This window comes from Crocuta crocuta, unplaced genomic scaffold (assembly GCF_008692635.1).
Source record: "Crocuta crocuta isolate KB4526 unplaced genomic scaffold, BGI_CrCroc_1.0 scaffold29, whole genome shotgun sequence".
NCBI classification, from domain to species: domain Eukaryota; kingdom Metazoa; phylum Chordata; class Mammalia; order Carnivora; family Hyaenidae; genus Crocuta; species Crocuta crocuta.
In genome coordinates this window covers 4748468-4774795 of record NW_027533280.1, presented here as the reverse complement: position 1 = coordinate 4774795, position 26328 = coordinate 4748468, and the positions used below count along the sequence as shown (strand labels likewise).

General features: G+C 39.1%; 2 protein-coding genes across 8 annotated transcripts in view; one reads left to right on the top strand and one right to left on the bottom strand.

Annotated features, from left to right (window-relative positions):
• PPTC7 (protein phosphatase targeting COQ7) overlaps positions 1-6705 on the top strand; it is a 38147-nt gene extending 31442 nt beyond the window's left edge. Inside the window, exons 5-6 of the mRNA XM_077747975.1 lie at positions 1628-1757; positions 2865-6705. Coding sequence (XP_077604101.1) covers positions 1628-1757; positions 2865-2923 — 189 coding nt within the window. The 3' untranslated portion in view covers positions 2924-6705. The remainder of the gene's footprint in view (positions 1-1627; positions 1758-2864) is intronic.
• A 1101-nt stretch (positions 6706-7806) lies between these two features.
• Positions 7807-26328, bottom strand: part of RAD9B (RAD9 checkpoint clamp component B) — a 30811-nt gene continuing 12289 nt past the window's right edge. For 4 of the 7 annotated variants that reach the window (XM_077747932.1, XM_077747937.1, XM_077747938.1 and 1 more), the window contains 7 exons: positions 24654-24760; positions 18330-18436; positions 18184-18248; positions 17527-17649; positions 16106-16346; positions 11425-11620; positions 8634-8711 (listed from right to left, as the gene is read on the bottom strand). In XM_077747932.1, the coding sequence (XP_077604058.1) occupies positions 11471-11620; positions 16106-16346; positions 17527-17649; positions 18184-18248; positions 18330-18436; positions 24654-24760 (793 nt within the window). In that variant the 3' untranslated portion in view covers positions 8634-8711; positions 11425-11470. The other 3 variants (XM_077747939.1, XM_077747933.1, XM_077747936.1) reach the window with 3 other exon arrangements.

Below are 26328 nucleotides of genomic sequence, written 5' to 3'. Positions count from 1 at the left end.
CTCAAAGGTTGGTTCATGGAAGGAGTGGCCCTCTCTGGGCAGCTAAGTGTTATTGGCCCAATTGTATTATCTCTTTTTGGAGGAAAGTACTCTTTTGTAATTTACGAAAATAGTAGTAGTTCTGGTCTTTCAAGCAATTGTAATTGGAAGTATTCACAATTGAAGCACTTGAGAAAAAAGAGCTTTCCCACCTACACCTTTTAGTAGAGTGGTAAAGGTTAAAAAAAAGAAAAAGAGTGGTAAAGGTAGGAAAGTCCAGATGTGACATTTCTTGTATTTTTTATTGTATTTTAATAGTGCTGGCTCCTGGTTTTCTTTTTCTCCTTTTATTCTCTTAACAGACTCAGCAGGTGTTGAGGTTGGGAAAGACAGGAAATCACCACACCAGAGCCAGCCAAGCCAAGGGCAGCAGGCAGCTAGGGGCCTTGATGTGATCTGAGCTGTTGCAGTAATGAAACAGTTCAGACTTGGCCCATACAGAGAGTGGAAGGACGTGAAAACCAGTTTTTTCATATTTTTCTGGCTTTGTAAAAGTAGTAACTCTGGGGAAAATTAATCTTTTCCTATGACCATACCAGTAAGCAGTATGACTTTAAGTAGGTTGCTGAACTTTCTAAACAGTATTTTCCTCGCCTTTAAAATGAGGGGTACCAAAGGTCCTATTATAATTTACAGCGTTGTGGTGAGGATTAACTAAGACCATGTATACGAGATCCTTAGTGGCATACCCCATCTGTGGGGTACAGTAAAGGTCAGGTGTTTATATGGTGCTGGCCCTGTACTCTGTGTGGGGACAGTGTGGTAAGCAGAAATGACACATTCCCTGCATATGGAGTTGACATTCTAGTGGAGAAAGATAATACAGAGAAAGAAATATATAATAAGTGTTAGTGGCTTAGAAGGAAACTAAAGCAGGGTGAAGGAATGGAGAATAAAAGGAGCCGCTGTTTTAGAAAGATTGACCAGGGAAGGCCTCAGAGGAAGCAACAATGAAACAGAAGCCTGTTATAATTTATACTAAAACGATTCTGAGTCTTAGCATGTTAAAGTGGACCTTGTTTCCCATCCCCGTTGTACAGATGAGGAGGTTGAAGCAGCAAGGATAAGGGTGTGGATCAAGGTCCCACAGCTAAACAAGAATCTTTCATCATGATGTAAAATTCTAAAGGTATTTTCAGTAGGACACCTGGCAGCTCTTACTTGGAGAGCAAACTGTGGTTGGCCAGGGTTGCATTCCGAAGCAAGGAAACTTTTGAGGTCACCCCTAAAGTGCTATCAAAATCCACCTTTTCAGTCCCATCCAGTTTTAGCAAGAATACCGTAAGAATTCCAAATGGGAAAAAAAAGCAAAAATGGAAATGCAACCTTCAGGGCCCAAGGTCACCTGAGCAAAGAATGACATCTGACTGACATCTTGTGCAGGCAGCACTGGTGGTCTTGTTCATTTTACTAAAGGTGTAATGTTTTAATGTCTTCTCTAACTGGAGTAAAAACTTAAATGCTGGAAACTGTGGCTAGATCAGCATTACTGTCTCAAAAAGTGGTATTTACAAGAAGTTTGTGTACTTGTGTGCAGAAATCATATGAGGTATTATGTAAAAATAACTCCCTCATCCTTTCATCTTAGAATTCAAATTATGAGAGTATACAACAGACGGCAAGAAGCATTGCTGAGCAAGCCCATGAGCTGGCCTATGACCCAAATTATATGTCACCTTTTGCACAGTTTGCATGTGACAATGGATTGAATGTGAGAGGTAAGCATTCCTTAGGAAGGGCACAGGGACTAACTGGGGACACAGTAGGACGGGAGCATTGTGGGCTGTGGAGCGGCGTAAACTAGAACACCAGGGTGAGACTGGTAAGACATCCTCTTCCAGCTGGGAGCCTGTGGCTTTGAGCTAGGTCAGCAGGCCCTCGCGCTGAAGGACGAGAGCAAGTACCTGTCATCATGTCTTCCCCACAGAGGATGCCCTCCAGAGCTGAACTCCATTGGCTGTAGAGGCCAGCGGAACCTGAAGCTCTTTATTGCCACCACCGCACTGCTTGGACCTGAGCCCAGAAGGCCTCTAAGTCTGCCTAGAGGCCCTGGACATTCCTAACAGTTTAACATTCTGCCCTTCACGGGTCTGACATTTCACTTCTCCCTTCCTCTGGCTTTGTGGGACTCGTTGACAGTATTTGCCTGCCAAATTACCACAGCAGGTTTTGAAGGGGGAAGCAATGTTAAACTGCCCTTGCCTCAAGAGTCCTTCTGTCTGCTGAACGATATGTAACTTTGGGAGCAGGCCAGTAGCCCAGTCTCAGAGCTGGGATGACATGTTGGTGCTATCATATCAGAACTTGTGGAGTTGGTCAGTTTCTTGCTGATATAATATTATGACATGTAAAGCATTTCTTAGTCCTCCAGAAAGTTTTAAAATAGAAGAAAGCACATGCCATAGCTGTTTGGCAGATTAGAATACAAGACTATTCCTAGCTTCAAAACATTAGATATGTTTGTCCAAATTAGGATTGTGAGTAAAGCATGTAAGTTTCTCATCAGGCAGAATTTATCCTAACCAGATTTTGTCTTTACTGTGATTGCTATAAACAGAGGATGTGGTAGCCATTTTAATAGAGCTCCTGTTGTAAAGAAGCGTAAAGGTTTTTTTAAAGCTCAACTAAACTACATATAACTTATTTTGTTTAACTATTTCTCTTTATCAGATATCATCCACATCAAATATTTTTCTACTAGAGCATGTTGACACACCAAACCCGCCTGAACTGCAAGCATTTGTCTCTTAGTACCTGCTTAGGCTTACATTTTTAATTGACTTTTCCTTTTAAGATCTGTGAATATATTTTCATTTTCATTTTAGGTGGAAAGCCAGATGACATCACCGTCCTTCTTTCAATCGTGGCTGAGTATACAGACTGACCTGCCTAGGCGTCAGCTCCGGCCTTTCCTTTCATCCTCCCGAGCCCCCCTGCCACGTGAGCTGATCCTGCTGGCAGGACCGTGCTTCTTTGCCACTGATCTCAAAGGCTGGGGATGGAAGCCTTTGTCTCTTTGAGACCTGGTTGGGATCTTTGTGGAGAACCACTACTGTCATTCACTAGCTCATTTTCTGCCAGCAGCTTCGAAGAGAAACAAGATTTGAAGATGGGCCTTCACTTCCTACTGTCCTTTCTCCGATGGGATGGAGGTGTTCAAGGCCAAAATGGCTATTGCGTTTCAAAAATGGTTTAAGTATTGAAAATGATGATGCTGGTAAAGTGAATTCAAAATTACAATGTGTAAAAGGGATTTTTAAAGTCTAACACAAATTGTATGTTATGGTACATCTAGAAACATACGTTATCATCAAAAGAAATGTTACACACGTACTACACAGTCTTTGTTAGGATGATCGGGTGTGGCTTTATGTTTTCATTATAAACTCCTATTTTTCAGGGGCTTATAATTCTGCTCTAAAATACTGCTCTGGATTATGAAATCTTTATCCCAGGAGCTTTTTTGTTACAAATTGGAAGAAAACTTCAGTTTAGTTCTGCGGATGCAAATGTTCTGTGGTTTTTAAATGATGCCCAAGTATGGTCCTGTAAGGAAAGTTTCAGCAGTTTATTGATTAGTTCAAACCATAGGCTGGTGGCCTGATCTGCAGGAGGGGTTGGGGAGACTCCCTGCCAACATTTCTCAATGGAAATATTACTCAATATTGTAAACTTCTCAAAGTCTAGAAAGTTAGTGTTGTGGACGAAGTTCCTCCCAGCTGTCTGATACGCCGCCGCCGTGTGGGAGCCCTGGGCCCACAGGCCTCACAGTGGACAGCTGTAACTTTGAGTTTTGTTGGCTTTTGATGGTCGTGCTCCTCCTAGTCTCCCTGTCAGACCTGTCGTTAGTAGGCTTGCTCTCTGTAGAGCATGTACCACATTCAGGGAGTCTGTGTGGAAAGAGCACCGTGGGCGGTGGTAACAGCACGAGAGTCCACGGGGAAAACTCCTGGTGAGGATCTGACATTTGCATTTGCCCTACACAGAAATTTAGGGGTTTCTGAATCAAGCTTAATGTTTACAGTTTACGAATAGCCATCTTGAAGTGTATAGTTTCCTTATAAAACTACCCCGCATTCAGTTTTCCCTTTATCTGCAAGCTCAAACTTATTTTTAAGGTTTGTGTACAAGTCGACTGCTGTAAAGATATATATTTTTGGGTCAGTTTTTTTCCTTCATTAACTTGGTGGTAGAAAATATATATATACTTAGAAATCCTTAAATTAAAGCCATGTTTTATATATAAGTCAGGTAACATTGGTGTATAGATGAGAATGCAATTAAACCTGATGAGAATCTACTGGAGGAGAATACAGAAAGTCTCTTTCTCTAAAGGAGATACTTATTCCCTGGTTTATTGCATTAAAACTTATGTTTGAGGTTACCTCAACTTGTTTTAAAAGATTTTGTTTTGTGAATTTGTACTGTATATTTGAGTAACTGTCAAGCTTTTATTTAAAATTGTTTAACATGTACCATGTACATGTCATTACTATATTTCAATGCATCATGCTTGTAACAGGCATTTCATTTATAATAAGAATGAGTTATTCATTTGTAAGCCGTTCAGTAATTTATCTACTATTCCTAAATTGGCATAATGTTAGATAATCTATTTTGAATCACCTTTAATTACATGTCAGAATGCCTTAACTACCCTAACTTGACAAAACAGAATTCTTTGGTAGAGGAGAATAGGAGACAGGGGAGGGCGGTGGAGGGGAGACTGTTTAACTAACGAGTACCCATTGTGCTTTGATAAAACACAGAAGCGAGAGTGGCAAGTGGCGGGGTATTTATTTTGCACAAACTGTTTGCAGTCTCTGTGTATTTAAAAAGTAAAGAAAGTTGCATCCAGAAGGGTTTTTGTTGGAAGGAATACATTTATATTGGGCTGACAATTTCAGTTCTTTTTGTTTGGGTTTTTAATTATTTCTGGTCAGAGGTATGTATATAGCCTATGATCTGGATATATTTTGCATTAATTTTCCAATGCCTACCTTTAATTCCTTGTAGGAGCAGTGCTGGTCAAGTCACTGCCTTTCCTCTGCTCTCATTTAACCCATCAAACACAATCTGTATAAAGCTAGATTGGTGGTGTTTTACACAATGCATTTATTTAATCAACTTAGTCTTCTTTGAGAAACGACTATTAGAAATCGACAGTGTTTGTGTCAGTGACGTTGAAAATAGGGGGACAAGAATTGAGTTTCACAGTGGAACTAACTTTGGACCTGGCCTGTAGGTTAGTGACACAAAATATTTTTTCTGTTTTCTTTTGCCCTGTCCTTTGTGTGTTGAGCACTTAATTTTACAACTGCCGGTGGGGGAGGGAGTGGTCAGTTGGAGTGCTGCTTAACCGGGAACTCTCCTTTCACTCCCAGTGATCAGAGGCTCTGCTGGACCCATACTGGAATTTTCCAGGTCACAGAACCCAAGTCTCTGGGGGATGTGACTGAGATATACTACTTGGTGGGTCTGATTCTGAACTTGATGTGTGTGTTAATTGTACTTTAAATCAAGCAGTATAAACACACACAATTTGCCTCATCCAGTGGACTTTTATAACAAAAGAGAATTTGGATCTCTAATTAAAATGGCAAATTATTTATCCCTCTCTGGATGCACCAAAGACCAGTAAAGTTTATAGCTTTTCCATCTATATTTATAAAGCAATACTGTATTATAAAAATCAATATTTTTATCACATGCTTGAAATTTTTATTTTATTCTGTTTTAAAATGTGCACTCTAAACATATCAGAACCTTATTTCTTCCTGTGAACTTAAGCTGCCTGCGCACAAAAAAAATTACTGAATGGATAATGCAGTAGAATCCATAGGCTCTTCAAAACTGAAAGTAGAAATGGGGGTGGGGGAAACAAGTTATTTGTCCTGAATTACTGTACTGGCTTGATGTGGTTGATAGGTACTAAATCACAAAAGAATCCATTCCAGGTATGCGTGTCTGGGGGGTGGGCTGTGTCTAGATTAGAAACTAGGTTTCAAGCTTTGCATGATAGGAGGGTGCCCTCTCCTGTCAGCTGCATTTGTTCTGGATAGAACAGTAGCCTTCAGTACCACCTTCAGTACCACCAACCCACCACCTTGAGCAACGAGGCAGGAGTTGTGGGAATTCACTGAGTCAGTTTTGAGCATTTTGGAGATTGTAAACGAGATTGGCTAGAGCTGTAAATGTTTGTACTCTGGAATAAGTTCATGGTTCCTTGTCACCTGATACCAGCTATCTTTGGTAGAAGCTATAGCATCCAGTTTCCGTGGAAACTATCACATTTTGCAGTTAACAAATTTTACAATATCAAAATCTGCTTATAAAATTGAAAATATGAAGCAGAAAGGAATCGGTTCTCTTTGTGAAAAAAAATTATTTGCAAAATTTAACTTCTCAACTAAAAATCAGCAGTGTCCATGGCAAAATTTTAACTGTTAGCAGGTAGTCTGTGGCAAAGATGGCTAAATAATGAAGCAAATTGGAATTTGTGTATACTAATGAGCTGCTTTTTTCTGTTGAGACTATCATTGTTTGTCTTACCCAAGAGGCAATGACCTGAATTGGATGTCTAAAATATAACTTATGCAGGAATAGTTCTGTAAATACATTTAAATAAACTGTAAAGATATTTAATAAATATAGTATTTATACTAATCTGTGTAACTCCTTAATTTGAACCGTAACTATGTAAGACACCAGCCCTTGACATTTTGTGGGTCTCTATCAAATCCTCATTTCCAAGCCTCTTAGTCATTCTAGCAGTGACTCCTTACTTTGTAGCTGTCATTTTCTGTCTTTTACTAGTTTATCTCACTTAGCTCTTTTTCACCAGCTGGTTTACTACATCAGTTTAGCTGCCTCGAAAATTCATCAAAATGGACTGATAACGGAGTGTAAAATTATAGATGTTTTCCCAACTGAGCAAGCTTTTGCATCTTCCAAAAATGATATGGAATGAAGCCACACAAAAATCTGGTGTCATTTAAACTTACCATTCTGTATGCAGATTCTAAAACCCAAATTACATACAATTTAATAGTGTGACTATCTCTTCCAGACTTGTGCTGCATCCAGGCAATTATTGTTGATGGTACCTTCACAACCTGCACCCCTCAGCCCATGTCAGCGAGTGAACCAGAAACTTCATCCTCTGCAAGGAGACCACCTCCGGTTACTCTTGGGTACACCTGCTCCCCGTGCAGTCATCTGCAGTTTTTAGGAATATGTGAAATTCAGTGTTAATCATCAGTGCGAGCCTAAGATATGTAAATCTTTAGCCTACAGCGTGAAAGGACTTGAAATTATGTGGGCATTGCCAATTTCCACAAAAAGCTTGGTGAAAGCCCATTTTCATTCATTGAGGAACATTTTGGGATGAACCTGAGTTTTTATTAGGTTATTGTGGGTAGCTCTGACTCATGACTAAGCTACAAGAGCCAAATTCATTGTGGTTTTAGTTAGAGCTCTGTTCACAGTTCTAAAGTTTACTAACTCACTCTGCCACCTTTGTGTATGAAATCCTCACAAAATGTACAACTGCTTGCCAGTTAACATTTCCTTGTGATGTGTTGGTTCACAAAGACTGCACAGTAAGATGTTATAGAAGTCGAGTTTGTCAGGTTCTAATGGACTGTAAACCGGTTCGGGGGAGGGAGAGGCTTGCATCAAATTACATAACAATGGTTTTGTGCCAGAGTTTTTAGTCTGTTTGTACAGGTAGGAAGCTAATTCTCAACAGGACAAAGAACAGAGACATTCATAATCTACCTCATTTTACTCCAGATCTAGTGTCTCTGGCAGCGGAGGCTGCTGCTCTGTATCAGATAACAGAAATAAATTTTTTGGCATCAGTTCCATTAAATTCTTTTCTGCATCACACTGCAAAATGTAGAAACCACATACGAAAATCAAAAAATTAAATTTTTTTACAATGTATAAAAAAACTCCAAAGTGAATGGGGTAGCTATTATTTTTATTCCAGACCTTTTTTCTCCAGAGATTGTTTTACTTAAAATCTTAACAAAATATAAAAAGCAATGGACAAAAAAAGTCCTGCATTACATGAGAAAAGATTGCATAACTTTTAATGATGTCTGAAAGCACCAAACGTCAACTGTTTGCAATCAAATACAAAAGCTACCTACTAGTCACAAGACTACAAGGCATACTCATACACTCCAAATAGCTGCCGAAGAAAGTCTAAATACCTTTATAAAACTGGCAAAGAAAATGCTAAAAGCTCTAGTGTGAGCGTACATTGAATTGGAGAACTCAAATGGGCTTTTATCACTGCATGGAAAACTCTTCCGTCTCCCATGTAGCATAATGGTTTTAAAGCAAATATGTACACTGAAGCAGCTATTTCTAGATATGGCTGTTAGACCACATGATGATGTTGGGAAAAGCAGAAACCCATGCCCCATTTCAAGGAAGGCCAAGACAGTATCTTTATCGACTGAATGTGCAAATGTGTCTGAGGTTGCGAGTGAGCTAGCAAATGGGCTGGGGGCCAGTTCAGCCATCATTAAATGTTAGAATGTGGAAAAACCGCCATTATTCATGTCCTCTTCACTGTCACTTGCTGTTGCCAGACTGTCAGAAGGGTGGTTGAAGTGTTCTTGCTGGTCAGAAGAAACTGCTCCAAAGAACATGGAAGAAAACTGGAGGGGAAAAAAGTGACTCTGCTGTTTATTCAAGCAAAGGTTAGTGCTTGTTAGATGCTCCAGGTTAACAGCCCCTTTTCAGAAAGCTGGCCAATATGGTCTCCCTAACTTGGACAGTGATGGTTCATGGAACACCCAGAACAACCTTCATGACTGGTCCAGCACATCCTAAAACAAAACCTTTCCCTGCGTTCAAGGCACAGTTTGGGGTCAGTGATCTGCTTCTGACTCTTCTGCCTAAGCCATTAAAAAAAAAATTTTTTTTTAAGTTTGAGAGAGAGAGCAGAGGAGGGGCAGAGAGGGAAAAAGAAAATCTCAGGCAGGCTCTGTGCTGTCAGTACAGAGCCCAATGCAGGGCTCGAACTCACAAACCATGAGATCATGACCTGAGCTGAAACCAAGAGTTGGACATTTAACCACTTAACAGACTGAGCCACCTAGATGCCCCCTGCCTGAGCCATTAAAACTCACACCAAGGCAGTGGGAGACAGAGACAAAGGGACCCTCCGTGGGCATTGCTACCTGACTAATTCATCTTCTTCCCTTTCCCTCCTGCTGCAGCAGAGGCTACCACTCCCAGGTAATGCCAATCCTTCCCTCCCCGTCTCTGCCTCCCAGGCCTCTCTGTTGAATAGGAATATCAGCACTTTAATCAAATGTCACTTTTAAAAATATATATTTATTTTTGAGAGACAGAGCAAGCAGGGGAGGGGCAGAGATAGAGCGGCAGAGGATTTGATAGCAGAGAGCCTGATGCCGGGCTCCAGCTCACCAACCGTGAGACCATGACCTGAGCTGAAGTCAGATGCTTAACTACTACTAAGCCACCCAAGCGCCCTTCTCATCTTTAAAATATAAAATAGCCTTATCCCATTTCCCACTTACCACTGTTGCCTGATTTCTGCTGTAGAGTTGTCTGCATTTACAGTCTCCATTTTCTCATTCTGTTCCTCAGTCCGACTGAAACAGCTCTGACCCCACGACGTCACTAACTGTTCTTGTAGTCATCTCAAATCGCCACATCCTTGTCAATGACCATTTTGGGTCTTCATCCCATTTGATACTCATGCTTTTTTCTCGTACCTTCCTCCTGCCACACTCTCCTGGTTGCTTTTAGAATGTTCAGCTGGCCCACCCTTTGAATTAGGGTTTTGCAGTCAGCACTACAGACATTTTTGGGCTAAGGGTTCTTCGTTGGGACTGTGCTGTGTAGGCAGGGGATGGCCTCTACCCACAAGATTCCAGTAGCCCCTCCTCCCCAAATTGCAACATCCAAAAATGTCCCCAGACATCACTCCGTGTCCTCTCTAGGGAGCATAACTGCCTCAGTTAAGAACCACCACTTTGGGGCACCTGGGTGGCTCAGTCAGTTAAGTGTCTGACTCTTGGTTCAGCTCAGGTCATGAGCTCACGGTTTGTGAGACGAAGTCCCATGTTGGGGTCTGTGCTGACAGTGCTAAGCCTGCTTGAGATTTTCTCCCTCTTCTCTGCCCCTCCCATTCTCACATGCACACGCACATCATCTCTTCCTCCCTCTCTCTCAAAAAGTAAATAAAAATAATTTTAAAATAAATAAAAATTTCACCTCAATACAACTGCACCCAAAATAATTAGATACCTAGAAATAAGCCTAATCAAAGAGGTGAAAGATGTGTACTCTGAAAACTATAAAACACTGGTGGAAGAAATTGCAGAGGACACAAAGGAATGTGGATTAGAAGAACAAATATTATTAAAATGTCTATATTACCCAAAGCAGTCTACTCATTCAATGCAATTCCTATCAAAACACCAACAGCATTTTTACAGAAATAGAACACATAATCCTAAAATTTGTATGGAACCACAAGACCCTGAATAGCCAAAGCAATCTTGAAAGAAAAGCAAAGCTGGAGGCATTACAATTCTGGACTTCAAGTTAAATTACAAAGCTGCAGTAATCAAAACAGTATGGTACTGACATAAAAAGAGACACATAGATCAATGGAACAGAATAGAAAATCCAGAAATAGGGGCGCCTGGGTGGCTCAGTTGGTTAAGCGTCCAGCTTCAGCTCAGGTCATGATCTCACAGTTTGTGGGTTCGAGCCCCGCATCAGGTTCTGTGCTGACAGCTAGCTCAGAGCCTGAAGTCTGCTTCAGATTCTGTATCTCTCTCTCTGACCCTCCCCTTCTCATGCTGCCTCTCTCTATCTCTCAGAAGTAAATAAAACATTAAAAATTAAAAAAAAAAAAAAAGAAAATCCAGAAATAAACTCACAATTATATGGTCAATTAATCTTTGATGAAAGAATATCCAATTGGGATAAAGAATGTCTCTTCAGCAAATGGAGTTGGGAAAACAGGACAGCGACATGTAAAAGAATGAAACGGGACCACTTTCTTACACCATACACAAAAATAAATTCAAAATGAATTAAAGACGTAAGTGTGAGACCTGAAACCACAAAAATTCTAGAAGAAAACCCAATCAGAAACTTCTTTGGCACTGGCAGTAGCAACTTCTTTATAGACATGTCTCCTGAGGCAAGGGAAACAAAAGCAAAAACAAACTATTGGGACTACATCAAAATTAAAAGCTGCTGCACAGTGTAGGAAACAATCAACAAAACTAAAAGGCAACTACAGAATGGAGGAAGAGATTTGCAAATGACCTATCCCATACTGGGTTAGTATCCAAAAAATGTAAAGAATTTATAAACTCAACACACCTGGGTGCCTGGGTGACTCAGTTGGTTAAGCATTCGACTCTTCAGCTCAGGTCATGATCTCATGGTTTGTGAGGTCGAACCCCACATCAGGCTCCATGCTGTCAGCGTGCCATTCTACTTGTCTACTTGGGATTCTCTCTCTCTCCCTCTCTCTGCCCCACACCAGCTTGTGTGCTATCTCTCTTAAAATAAATAACTATTTAAAAAGTAAAAAAACAGCAATGCACTTTTAGGAATTTGCCTTGAAGATACACTTTCAACAATATGAAAATACATGTGTAAAAGTTACTCACTGCAGCTTTTTAACTGCAAAATATAAGTGGGGGAGGGGGCTATCTAAATGCCTACATATAAGAGAATGGTTGAATTAACTATGGTACATCATGGGTGAAATACTACACAACTGGTGGTGGAGGGGGGATACAGAGTGATTTGTAGTACATACTACTTAGGTACAAAAAGCAAATTGGAAAACAGCATTTATAGTATAAGAAAGAAGAAGAAATAAAATATACGTATCTGCTCATTTGTGTAAAAAGTAACACAAATGATCAATGAAAAACTAATGAGATGAATTCTCTACAAAGAGTGCAAAGAAGGGAGTGATGCCGTTCTGCAGAGACGCTGACATAGTTCTGACTTGTAGTGCGGCTCATGGCTCAGCACTCAGAGACCAAATCAACACGGATTTGGGGAGAGCCAAAATGGAAGACAAGCAAACAAAGCTATCTGTGTGCCAGATGATTAACATAACCATACTGAAATATGAGTGAAGGAAGAAAACTACCCTAAGTAATGTTGAAAGACTGTTGAAAAAAGTCTTTTGAATATATACTTGAAGACACAAAAATGTTCGCAAATATTATACCGCTGTTAGCAGATTCATTTTTCCAGGAGTATGAGTTAGCAATTCTGAAAGTATGTTCTCAGGTTGAACAGTAGGTAAACATGTTGTGGATAATAACAGCCAAGTTTCTCCTTGCCAGACGAAGGAGTTCTAAAGAAAAGGGGGAGGCCCGTATATGCCTGCGGTGTTGGGTTAGAACTGGAGGTTATCAGTATGAATGCATGGGTTTTCATGTACACAGGTGTATATGTATACATACAAATAGATACAAAAGTTGATCGATATGTGTGTATGTGTCAAAAAATACACACATTTCCTAGTTCTGTCTGCTGAGAGGGCCTAGAAGCAAAGAAGCCCAAGTACAAAAGAGCACAAAACCTACTACCCAGAAGTTGTTTCCATCTACCATCCCCAAACAAAGGAACCAGGACTCTGGGAGAAATGGCTGATTCCATTTGGGCTGGAGTCAGAGAAATACAAGTTAAACCTAGCACACTTTAAATTTCCAGAAAGTAATGAAGTGCTCAAAAATGCTGGAGACATGCCGAAGAGACAGAGGCTCCCAGTGGCCAAATATGGAGAGGTCAAGCAACAAAATAAATGACAGTCATGGATCATTAGCCAGAAAATAATATCCAAGAGCATTTTGTGATCTAAATAATCGAATAACAAATGGGAAGGAGAGTTATTAAAGTTCAGTTTCATCTGATAATAGAAAAATTACCCAAAAAATTACCATTTGTCAAGCATCACAGTAATAACTATTTTAGACAAAAAAAGCATCAATGGATGTTGAAATTAGTAGGCAAAAAGTATGATGAGAAACGGAATATTTATATAGTTTCAAAGTATCTTCCACCATGACACTTTGAATTACTAACAGAAAACAGTACCATTACTAAAGTGGAGAGATCTGGCAGAGAACACCTTAACTCTACGATAAAAATTAGGATTACCAAGAAGGAAACATGTCTCCATCATGTGCCTCCAGATATGATGCAGAACAACACAGTATCATTCTGCTGCATTCTTACTAAAAATACACAGCTGAAATTTAATCATGAAGAAATCATCAGAAAAATTCAAATTCAGGGGCATTCTGCTGAAGTGTCAAGGTTAAGAAAGACAGACCAAGATTTAGAAAAACGTTCCAGACTAAAGGAGACTCTTAACATTTAGGGAATAGGGTAAATGGTATGTGGGAATTCTATACTAAATTCTAGAAGTGATTCTGAATTTATTTCAAAATTAAAAAAAGACTGATGTGCATGTGTGCAAGTATGAGTGCGTAGAGTCATAATAAAGTGTTTGTAATGATTATCTCTGAAAATCTCTTATTTGTATTTTCTGATTTTTCCCTGATGAAAGGATAATTGTACTATTACACGTAAATGTTAGCATTTGGAGAGTCTAGGAGAAGGGTATATAGGAACTCTTTGTACTAATTTTACAACTTTTTAAAAGTGAAATTATTTTAAAATGAAAAGTTAAATACAAGCGAACAAATAGGATGGGCCATATTATACGAATGTCACTAGCACCATAATGGCTACAGCTTGAGTCTGGCTCACAGGTGCAGCCCCCCAGTGCAAATGGCGGACACTGCTAATCAACTAGATACAGCTTTAGCCATTCTCAACTTAGCTCGCCGACTGGATGACTGACTGTGGTGGTGAGAGGAGAGAGGAAACCTATCTGCCACTCCCAGCATAGAGGGTGTTTTGAACCAGGGCAAGAGGGAGGAAAGGAGGCCCAGTGAAGAGCACATTAAATATCTTAGGGACCTCCCTGAATGCCATTCCAAGGAGTTTAGGTGTAATCCTATGGGAAACAGGGAATGATCCAAGAGTTTTGAAGACAGGAGAGTGATGTGTAACAATAACTTAACATTTAATGAGCACTGGCCATGTGCCAGCTCTATATATTAGTTCAATTAATTTCCACAGTTCTATTTAATAGGTGGTAGTATTATCATCTCCATTTTACTGATAATAAAACCAAGGTAAAGAGGTGTAACTTGTCCAAGTCACACAGCTAATAAGTGGCAAACTGGGATGTGAACCTACGAACTCAAAATCTGGAGCCAACACTCTGAACCCCTGCACTCTACCTCAGCTGCAAGGTTTGGACAAACTCTTCTCTAACACTTGGAGGAGAACCTGAGTGCAGGGGAATGGGGCATGGAAGCCAATTTGAAGGCTCACAATAGTTTGGGAGGAAGATGATAAGCATATAAATACTTAACTATATTGGAATTTGAGTTTTGCAGGAATTTGTCACATTCAGGCAAATTAATTCCCTTTAAAAATAGAATTTCCTTTTTAGAATTTAAGTGACATGATGGGAAATTTGACAAAGAGCCCTGTAATGGTGCTCATGGAGCTTACAGTTCTTTATACGCATCATTTTCCCTACTGAGGAAACGGGCAATCTTAGTGAATTTCAGGGAGTTGAAGCAGTCAGAAATGTTTTTGGGTGGTTACCTGTGAAAAAGTAAGCACATTATATTTATATATAATCAAAGGACAAATTTCAGTTTTCACTATGTAACCAAGCTAAGAATACACAAGAGAAAACTGCCATAACTCCTAAGCATACAACAGGTATTCAGTAAACACTTAAGGGGCACCTGGGTGGCTCAACTGGTTGACTGCTGACTTCAGCCCAGGTCATGATCTCACAGTCTGTGAGTTTAAGCTCTGCGTCAGGCTCTGTGCTGACAGCTCAGAGCCTGGAGCCCTGCTTCGGATCTTGTGTCTCCTTTGCTCTCTGCCCCTCCCCCACTTGTGCTCTGTTTCTCTCTCTCTCAAAAATAAAACATTAAAAAATTTTTAAAAAACACTCATAGCATCAAACTGAATAATAAATGGAGTTTACAACCCAACTTTACTGTTCTAAAAATCTTTTATAGAGCATAAAACAGTGACTTTTAGAAATACTTTCTCCCTTCAATTTTCTAATTCTAAGAAACTCATATTTCCAGTAAAAGAAGCTTGAATAAAACATACTGTAAACATGTTAAATTGGGACTACTATTTCAGATACTTCAGTTTCTAAGAAATCATATTTATCTTCAGTTCAATAGATATAAGGTTTAACTTAACAACATTCTATAAAGCTTATCATCCAGCTAATAAAATGTTGGTAATATAATGTTATTAGCTGGGACTCCACTATGAAAAAAATTTATGATGTTTGTTGGGATGAAATTTATGTTTGTTCCACAATGAGTAAAGGGTTTTCCAGCCAAATTTGAAAAATAAAATGAGAAGGACACTTATTTTAGAAAAGAAATTATATGACTTTGGCATACTATTTGTAGTCACAGATAAGTTATCTTGTAAGCAATCACAGTTTATTCTTTTAAACAAGTGACCCAAATCTCTACTTGAATGTACTTTGTTACTCAATGAGCAATTAAACTCTTTTGTACTGACAGTCTATGTAAGTCATTTTTTTAATTGTTTATTTAGTTTAGAGATAAAGAGAGGCAGAGTGTGAACAGGAGAGGGGCAGAGAGAGAGGGAGACACAGAATCTGAAGCAGGCTCCGGGCTCCACGCCGTCAGTACAGAGCCCGATGCGGGGCTGGAACTCACAAACTGTGAGATCATGACCTGAGCTGAAGTCGGATGTTTAACTGACTGAGCCACCCAGGGGCCCCTATATAAGTCAGTCTTTATACCATCTCAGACTGGTTTCACCTCTGCCCTGTCAAAAAGTAAGGATGAACTAAATTCAGGATATTGGGGTGGGCCTGGTCAAGGAGACTGCAAAAGGAGACAGATGATGAGAATTCCTAAGACATGGTCACATCTCAATGCTTTCCCTTTACCTTCCTCTGATTCAGAGACCCTGGCACCTTCTCCGTGTTGCTGACACTGCTTTCCGGCACTTCACTCAGGTCTCCATTGGCTCTTTTCATTCTGGGGCTGTCATGGTTTTCCAGCGCAGAGACATCTGTGAGAGTCTCCTTTGGATAAAGTCTTTTAGGTGCTACTTTTCTCTGGATACATTCTGGGGCCTTACTGGTTACATTTTTACCAGCCTCTGAATTTGAACCCAGTCGATCTGACCTGAGGTATTAAGAGATTGAATGAACTGTTTGCTTAGGTATACATACTTTCATATAACGGATGAAGCCATATGGGATAACAGTGATAATACTGGCTTAGAAAATATATTGAAACAACACGGAGCTAGTTGTTGAAAGCTAAATTTTACATATTAGTTAGAAATATGTAGAATTACTTAGAAATTTTCCCTACAGATTCAAATTCTTCAGTGAAGCAACCCAGTGTGCATGAGACAAACCTGTAATATGGTTATAGGTCTGAAGTTAGAAAAAAAGTCAAATACTAAACATCTGTATGATAAAATTTTATACAGTCATTAAAAATCATGTTTCCAGGGCCACCTGGCTGGCTCAGTCAGTAGAGCATGTGACTTGATCTCGTGGTTGTGAGTTCAAGCCCCACATGTTGTGTGTAGAAAGTACTTAAAATCTTAAAGAAAAATCATGTTTCCAAGTCATAATCAGTGATACTCGAACATATTCACAATATATTCCGTGGGGGGAAAAAAGGATACAAAACTACATATGCTATATGATCCTGATCTTATTTTAAGACACAAGTGTATGCAAAATAAGAGAAAAAAAGGTGAGTCAAGTGGTAACAGTGGCTATGTCCAGGTGGTGCAATTTTGATTCTCTTCTTTGTACTTTTCTGTATTTTCCAAATTTCCCATAGTACCTTTAAGCTACTTTTACAGTGAAGCACCCTGCACCAAAAAGGAAGGAAGGAAGGAAAGAAAGAAAGGGAGGGAGGGAGGGAGGAAGAGAAAGAAAGTTATTAAGAGACAAAAAAAAAAAAAAAAAGGAAAGAAAAACAATGGCTGTCCCCTTGTCTGAGAAAGAGAGTTCTAGGCAGTGAATAGAAACTGTCCGGTGAAGCTTAACACTGTATCCCTCCTAAAAAATGACTACCAAAAATGGAAATGAGTTTTGGGTAATAACAAAGATAAGCCAGACAGTCCTATTAAATTCTGATCAGAAGAGAAAAAGTAAATTTATAATGCATTACTGAGGATATTTCAATGCTTGTTAGGTCCCACAGTAGCTCTTCCTGATTCAGTCAATCTGATCTAATGTTTTGTTCCTTGATTGTTTCCTAAAAGAATGCCAATAAATTATTTCAGAATAAGACTGCAATAGCTTTTTCCCAAACAATAAAAACGTTGAAACATTGGCCTTACCTTTTTTGTTTTTGCGAAAGACACAGTGACTGTGGAGAAGATGTTCTACTTGGCTCATCAGCTAATGTAGCCAAAATAAAGTTAGCTTCCAATAACATATCATCAATACTTAAGGCCATAGGTCTAAAAAAAAGGCAAAGTCAGAGCAAACATCATACACATTTTCTGATGGATATTGGGAAAACATTAGAAAATGACACTAAATTCAAGAGTAAAAAGAGACAATAGAAGTCCTTTTGGTCTTTTCACAAATTTAACACAGTCCTGAGAGCTGAAAGGGACCTTGACATCATTAGATCCAGTTTCATAAAATACATCTACCCTAACCTAATCTCATTTGAAATTTTAGTTCTGAAATACCATATAAAATATCAGAACTTCATAGAGATTAGATTTATTCAAGCCATGTATAATTTTCTAATTAGGCAATTTATTTGGTACCATGTCAAATTTATAAGTTTTCACTCTGCAGAATATATCTTCCTCAATTACCAATTAAAAATGCTGTGTTATGGCATCCTTCAAAATTTTAGTTTGATAAGTGTTGCTAATAAAGTAAGCAATTCCTGAGGTGTGAATTAACTGCAAAGCGATCCAAAGGGTTTTATTATTGATATATAACAATAAAAAAACTCAGAAAAATTCCCAAGGACCTACTTCCCAGGAAAATCAAAATGAATGGCTATAGGAGCATGTGTAGCTTCTGAAAATGTCAGCATTCCCTGAAAGAAAAAAAGAAGAAAAATACTTGTAATATTTAGTTAAAAACTACCAGTGAAATTTTGACACAAACTTTTCTTTACCTTCAGTTCTTTGAAGCAAAATGTTATTTCACTATCAACTCCAATTTGAAAGAAGTCAAACTCATCTGGGGCAACAAACATCTCACTGTACACAGAACTGGTCAAATCTGTTCAATGTTATAGGAAAATAATGATAAAATTAGTTCCAGAGGTACTTGTGAAATTTTTAAAAAACATTTTGAGAGAGAGAGCATGTATGAGCATGGAGACAGAGAGAGACACACAGAGAGAGAGAGAGAGAAGCCCAAGTTGGCTCCACGCTGTCAGCACAGAGCCCAGTGTGGGGCTCAATCTTACAAACTGAGATCATGACCTGAACTGAAATTAAGAGTCAGGTGCTTAACCCACTGAGCCACCCAGGCACCCCATTTGTTAAATTTTAATATGAAAACACAACTGTTAAGTGGTAGATTAAAAGCCACAAATCCTTTGATATTCCTTCATTGAGAGATGGGGTCTATGTCCATGTCCCCTTCTCTTAATTTTGGGTAGGAGGGCTCTCTGACTACTGTGACGAGTAGGATATGGTGCTATAGATGAAATGGCCTGGCGCTGGTTTCTGATCCCAGGCCTTAAGAAACTGGCAACTTCTACTTCCTCTATTCTCTACCCACTTCTTCTGTCCTATAACACTCACTTTTGGAACTCAGCCAGCATGGTGAGTTCATGCCATATGAATTCTGAGTTAACGGAGAGGCCATATCTATTGCAGTCACTCTGGTTAACAGCCCACCTGCATTCCCAGCATCAACTACCAGAGATCCTGGATGTCCAGATGATTCCAGACCCAGCCACTATCTAACTGCAATTGGATGAAAGACTCCCAAGTGAGAACTGTCTAGCTGAGCCCCACAAACCCGCAGAAACATAAGTGACAAGAATACATTATTTTGTTTTTTCACTACAAAAATGTTTGATATAATTGCTCAGAGGTATATACACGCACAAGTATGTTTTCTTCCATTTTCTTTTTATACCTTACTTGAAGTGTAATTAATATACACTGTTTTTTTTTATGTTTTATTTAGTTCTGAGAGAGAGAGAGAGAGGCAGTGTGAGCAGGGGAGGGTCAGAGAGAGAGGGAGACACAGAATCTGAAACAGGCTCCAGGCTCTGAGCTGGCTGTCAGCACAGAGCCCGACGTGGGGCCCGAACCCACTATCGGTGAGATCATGACCTGAACCGAATTCGGACGCTTAACCGACTGAGCCCTAACATACACTGTTACATTAGTTTCAGGTATATAATAATTCAACAATTCTATACATTCCTCAGTATTCATCAATATAAGTGTACTCTTAATCCCCTTTATATCATCCATGTCCCCACTTACCTTGCCTCTACCAACCACTAGTTTGTTCTCTACATTTATGAGAATACTGGGGCGCCTAAGTGGCTCAGTTGGTTAAGCATCTGACTTTGGCTCAGGTCATGATCTCACAGCTTGTGAGTTCAAGTCCTGCATCGGGCTCTGTGCTGACAGCTCAGAGCCTGGAGCCTGTTTCAGTCTGTGACTCCCTCTCTCTCTGACCCTCCCCTGCTCACGCTGTCTCTCTCTCTCTCCTAGAAATAAATAAAAAAATATTAAAAAATAAATAAATAAACATTCAAAAAAATTTTTAAAGAATGGTTTTTGTCTCTTCTTTGTTCATTCATTTTGTTTCTTAAATTCCACATATGAGAGAAATCATATGGTATTTGTCTTTCTCTGATTTATTTATTGCACTTAGCATTATATCCTTTAGGTACACCCATGTTGTTGCAAATGGCAAAATAACATTATTTTTTATGGCTGAGTAATATTACATTACATACATACCACATCTTCTTTACCCATTCGTCTATGGATAGACTTGGGTTGCTTCCAAATCGTGGCCATTATAAATAATGCTGCAGTGAACACAGGGGTGCATATACCTTTTCAAATCAGTGTTTACATTTTCTTTGGGTAAATACCCAATAGTGGAATTATTGGATCATATCGTATTTATTAAGTTTATTTATTTAAGAGAGAGAGAGAGAAAGAGAGAGAGAGCATGAGTGGCTAAGGCGCAGAGAGAGAGGTAGAGAGAGGATCTCAAGCAGGTTCCGTGCTGTCAGCACAGAGCCCGAGACAAAGCTCAATCTCACAAACTATGATTCCATAACCTGAGCCAAAATCAAGGGTCGGACACTTTAAACCAACTGAGCCACCCAGGTGCCCCTGGTATTTCAATTTTTAGTTTTTTTCAGGAAACTCTATACTATTTTACACAGAGGCTGCACCAATTTATATTCTCACCATCAGTGCACAAGAGTTGTTTTTTCTCAACATCCTTGCCAACACTTGTTATTTCTTGTGTTTTTTATTTTAGCCCTTCTGACAGCTGTTAAGATGATTATCTCATTGTGGGTTTTTTTTTCTTTAAAGAAAAGCAGACTACCACATGCAGCACCTCATCTGGATGTGTCTCGAGTCTTGGAAGCTTGACTACCCAACTGCTCCTGCAAAAGGACCATGAGAACTTGTTTGAAGGCTCTAGCAGGGGAGAGCAGCTACTCCCGGACAGTCCTCTACTGGGGAAGGTCGTCCTCTTCAACTGAGCATACAGCTTTGGGAGGGACACACATCGAGGAGTGAGGGAGGAAGGGGACACCCGCCTAGCCAGCCAGATCAGTCGAATCAACCTTGGTGATGGATGGGTTAACAGATGTTGCAGCCAGGTCGCCCTCACATCCTTACTGTGGTTTGAATTTGCATTTCCCTGCTGATGAGTGATGGTAAGCATCTTTTCATATGTCTGTGGCCATCTGTACGCATTCTTTGGAAGAATGGGTATTCAGGTCCTCTGCCCATTTTTAATTGGATTACTTTTAATAGCTTTATAGTATTTCATTACTTTCACTCAACCAATTTTCTGTCGTTAGATCTGAATTATAGATGTTCTAAAGTATTAAAACTGCTTATCTCTGAATAGTGGGATTTCAGGTGACTTCTTTTTTATTAGTGTTTATTTTGTGTTTTTTATTTTCTTCAATGAATGTGAATTGTGTAAAATCAAACGATAAATGGTATATATTTTTTAAAAGGACCAAACACTATCCTAAAAATACATTCATATCAAATAAGAAGGCTCATGTCACTTCCAGTGTACTAGCACAGAGTGAGTTCAATAATAAACAACTGGTGGGTGACTGGGGGGCTCAGTCAGTTAAGTGTCCAACTATGATTCAGGTCATGATCTCACGGTTTGTGGGTTTGAGCCCCACATCAAGTTCTGTGCTGACAGCTCAGAGTCTGGAACCTGCTTCAGATTCTGTGTCTCCCTCGCTCTCTGGCCCTCCCCCACTGCATTCTGTCTCTGTCTCTCAAAAATGAATAAATTTTTTAAAAATTAAAATAAAATTAACAATTGGGTCCCCAATTGCTACTGGTGCCTGAATGTCCCCAGTCAACCATAACTATAATTACTCATTAGAAAGCTGCTCACAAGGGACAGTGTCTCCTGGTGACTAAATGGCCATCTTTATTCAGAGATGGCATTATGGAATATAAAACAGATCCTTTCACTAGAACAAACATATATTTTCCAGATCACGCACTTCTGAGTGTCAAAAGACAATGCTAGATAAGACCAGTGAGAAGTAATAATAGCACAGTGGTATTGAGCCTGTGCCTTGAAGCCTACATCCAGATAATAATCCAGCACTTACTGTGACACCAGGCAAGTCACTTAATTTCTCTGTGCTTCATATTCTTCACATGGAAAAATGGGCATAACAGTACACACATCACAGAGCTGTTACAAAGATCACACCAATTCATAAACGGAAACCACTTAAGAAAGAACATGGCACAAACTAAACACCACTAAGGTCATCTGATCCAACTTTAGCCCTGGTTCTACTGGTTTTTCACTTCAAAATAATACAATTCTCTCCCTTTGCATTCTTCACTGCTATCACTCACACACACACACACACACACACACACACTACACAAAAGTTAAAGAGTCACAAACAGCTTGTGCCCAAAAGACCCTAGTCAATTGATAGCAAAACTCCCAATTTAATCATGCCTTAGTTTCTCCATTCAATCCAGATAGCTCTTGAAAGAGCTGACTTAAGTATTCACATTTTTTGCCAAGTGTATTTGCCATCTGGAATATCTTACATCTCTAATTTGAAGCCACTTTTTCTTCTTACGTGATCAAAGATAATCTCAATTGAATTGCTCCCTCTTAATTTTTTTGTGCTAAACACAAAGGGTGATAAAAGATGAAAAACAGGGGCAAGTGGCTGGCTTTTTAGAAAAGCATGCAACTCTTGATCTTGGGGTTGTGAGTTCGAGCCCCATGGTGGGTGTAGAAATTATTTAAAAAACAAAACAAAACTTAAAAAATAGATGAAAAACAGATAATAAAATCTTTTTTAAGATGTTTTATTTATTTCTGAGAGAGAGAGACAGTATGAGCAGGGGAGGGTCAGAGAGAGAGGGAGACACAGAATCCGAAACAGTCTCCAGGCTCTGAGCTAGCTGCCAGCACAGAGCCCGATGTGGGGCTCGAGCCCGCGAACCGTGAGATCATGACCTAAGCCAAAGTTGGACGCTCAACCGACTGAGCCACCCAGGTGCCCCGAAAAACAGATCATAAAATCTTAACTGAAGATATACTTTTCTCAATAACCATTCTCCTAATTGTATATTTTTTATGTTTTTTTTAATGTTTATTTTTGAGGAGAAAAAGTGAGTGCACATGTGGGGGAGAAGCAGAGAGAGACACAGAATCTGAAGCAGCCTCCAGGCTCTGAGGTATCAGCACAGAGCCTGAAACAGGGGGGTGAACTCGTGAACCGTGAGATCATGACCCGAACTGAAGTTGGATGCTTAGCCAACCGAGCCACCCAGACCGCCCACCATTCTCCTAATTTTAAAACAATCTGTATTTCTAAAAATAAACTCAAAATGGATGAAAGACCTAAACATAAGACAGGAAACCATCAAAATCCTAGAGGAGAAAGCAGGCAAAAACCTCTTTGACCTCAGCCATAGCAACTTCTTACTCAGCAGGTCTCTAGAAGCAATGGAAACAAAAGCAAAAATGAACTATTGGGAACTCATCAAAATAAAAACCTTCTGCACAGCAAAGGAAAAAATCAGCAAAACCAAAAGGTAATCAACAGAATGGAAGAAGATATTTGCAAATGACATATCAGATAAAGGGTTAGTATCCAAAATCTATAAAGAACTTACCAAAGTCAACACCCAAAAAACAAATAAGTGAAGAAATGTACAAAAGACATGAGTAGACACTTCTCCAAAAAAGATATCCAGATGACTAACAGACACATGAAAAAATGTTCAACATCTCTCATCATCAGGGAAATACAAATCAAAACCGCAATAATATACCACCTTACACCTGTCAGAATGGCTAACATTAACAACTCAGGCAACAACAGATGTTGGCAAGGAGGATCTCTTTTGCACTGCTGGTGGGAATGCAAACTGGTGCAGCCACTCTGGAAAACAATATGAAGCTTCCTCAAAAAATTAAAAAAGTAGAACTACCCTATTACCCCAAAATTTCTCTATTAGGTATTTATCCAAGGAATACAGATGTGCTGTTTCAAAGGGGCACATGCACCCCAATGCTTATAGCAGCGCTACTGACAACAGCCAAAGTACGGAAAGAGCCCAAATGTCCATCAATGATGAATGGATAAAGAAGATGTGGTATATATATACAATAGACTGTTACTTGGGAATCAAAAAGAATGAAATCTTGTCATTGGCAATCTAATGTGGATGGAACTAGAGGGCAATATGCTAAACGAAATTAGTCAGAGAAAGACAAATATCATGTGACTTCACTCATATGAGGAACTTAAAATACAAAACAGATGAACATAAGGGAAGGGAAGCAGAAATAATATTTAAAAAAGGGAGGAGGACAAAACATAAGAGACTCTTAAATATAGAGAAAAACAGAGGGTTACCAGAGGGGTTGTGGGAGGGGGGATGGCCTAAATGGGTTAAGGGGCACTAAGGAATCTACTGCTGAAGTCATAATTGCACTATATGCTAACTAACTTGGATGTAAGTTTAAAAATCAATCAATTAATTAATATTTTAAAAAAACAACCTGAATTTCAAAGCCAAATATTTTAATTACTGGTTATGTTCCATTTCCTGGATCTCTCACAATTGTTAATGATCTTTCTACATCTTACTTCTTTTTAGACAAGAATAAATGTTATGGCACTAATGTTTATTGTGGTCAGTAATCAAGAAAGCCAGGAAGTGACATTCCATCCAAGTGTCACGGCAGATGTAGTCCTTACCCATTGGTTCGTCACTGGAACTCTTAAGGCAAACGCTGAGTGGGGTAACGGCAAGAGTAACCTCCTCTTGACTTGATGTGAAAAGAACAATTGCCTCAGCAAGAACTCTACAAAATGTAAAGAAAAGTATTACATTATTTGAAGAACAAGCAGAAAAAAATAATCTTATTAAATAGGACTCAAATCTTTAATCTGGAAATAAACAGGTCAGCCTAGATTTTAAAAGGCTTACCAAAAATTTTTTTTCTTTCTTCTATGTGAGCTGCAATATTTTTAGTATATTTTAAAATGGTAACTTCATTTGACAGGCCAAGAGAATAGTAGAATATATTCTTAGTAAGACATGTGAAAGCTGCAGGATAAACCAGACCTTGGAAGAAAATGTCTTTAATTCTATGTTTTTATATGCTCAATATATTTTGTAATGGCCTGCAATCATATGCCCAAGGGAGATATAAGAAAACACAGTTGTTCAAATAGAACCTGCTGGAGACCCAGGTGAGGGTAGAGGTTTACAAGCAGCCTACTGCCTATATTCTCTTTCCCTTTGTTACTTGACCTACATTATTACCTATTACTTTCAAGGTTGTCTTGACATCCCAAATGCCCTTTTATCCTGGGGCTACCTTTTTAAAAACATCTTTATTGATACAGAATTCACATACTGCACAATTGACAGATTTAAAGTTTTTAATTTGTATTTCTCTAACTACTAATGAGCACCTTTTCATGTGCTTTCAGCCATTTGTATATCTTCTTTGGCAAAATATCTATTCAAATCCTTTGCTGGCTTTTAATTAGGTTATCTTTTTATTATTGCATTACAACTTCTGGGATGTTTTTAGAATTGAGGCGTTGTTAGATAAAAATGAGGTTCTTAGAATTCATGTAATGTTGGTGTTAACCCAATGCTAGACATTAGCTCAGCAGTGTTTCTTGATGCCAAAATATCAGGAACACCTACCAAGCTCACCTAGGAACTTTTCCAGTGTTACAGGGGAGGTGTTTTATAAGTTACCAAATAACCTGATATTAAAAAGTGACAGCATAGGGGTACCTGATTGGCTTAGTTTGTTAAGCAGCTGAGTCTTGATTTTGGCTCCGGTCATGATCTCACAGTTTGTGAGATCAAGTCCCACGTCGGACTCTGCATTGATAGCATGGAGTCTACTTGGGATTCTCTCTCTCTCCTCGCTCTCTGTCCCTCCCTCTGCTCTCTCTCTCAAAATAAATTTAAAAAACATTTTTTAAAAATGACAACATAGTGTTCAAATTCAAAAAGGAAGAAAAATACAATTCCTAAAAAAAGTATGAAAAGATGCTTAAACTCCCTAGCAATAAACACAACAAAAAAGAACATCTAATAATATAATTTTCTACCTATCAGGTTGGCAGAAATTTTAAGGATTGATCATATCTTTTACTTGAAAGGATTCCCCTATACTTCTGGTGGGAATGTAAATTGGCACAACTTTTAAGACCACAATTTGGGGGTGCCTGGGTGGTTCAGTCGGTTAAGCATCCAACTCCGGACCTTGGCTCAAGTCATGATCTCACAGTTGTGAGATCAAGGCCCACATTGGTGTGGACCCTGCTTGGGATTCTCTCTCTCCCTCTGCCCCTCCCCAACTCTCTCTCAAAAAAAAAAAAAAAAAAAAAAAAAAAAAAAAAAAAA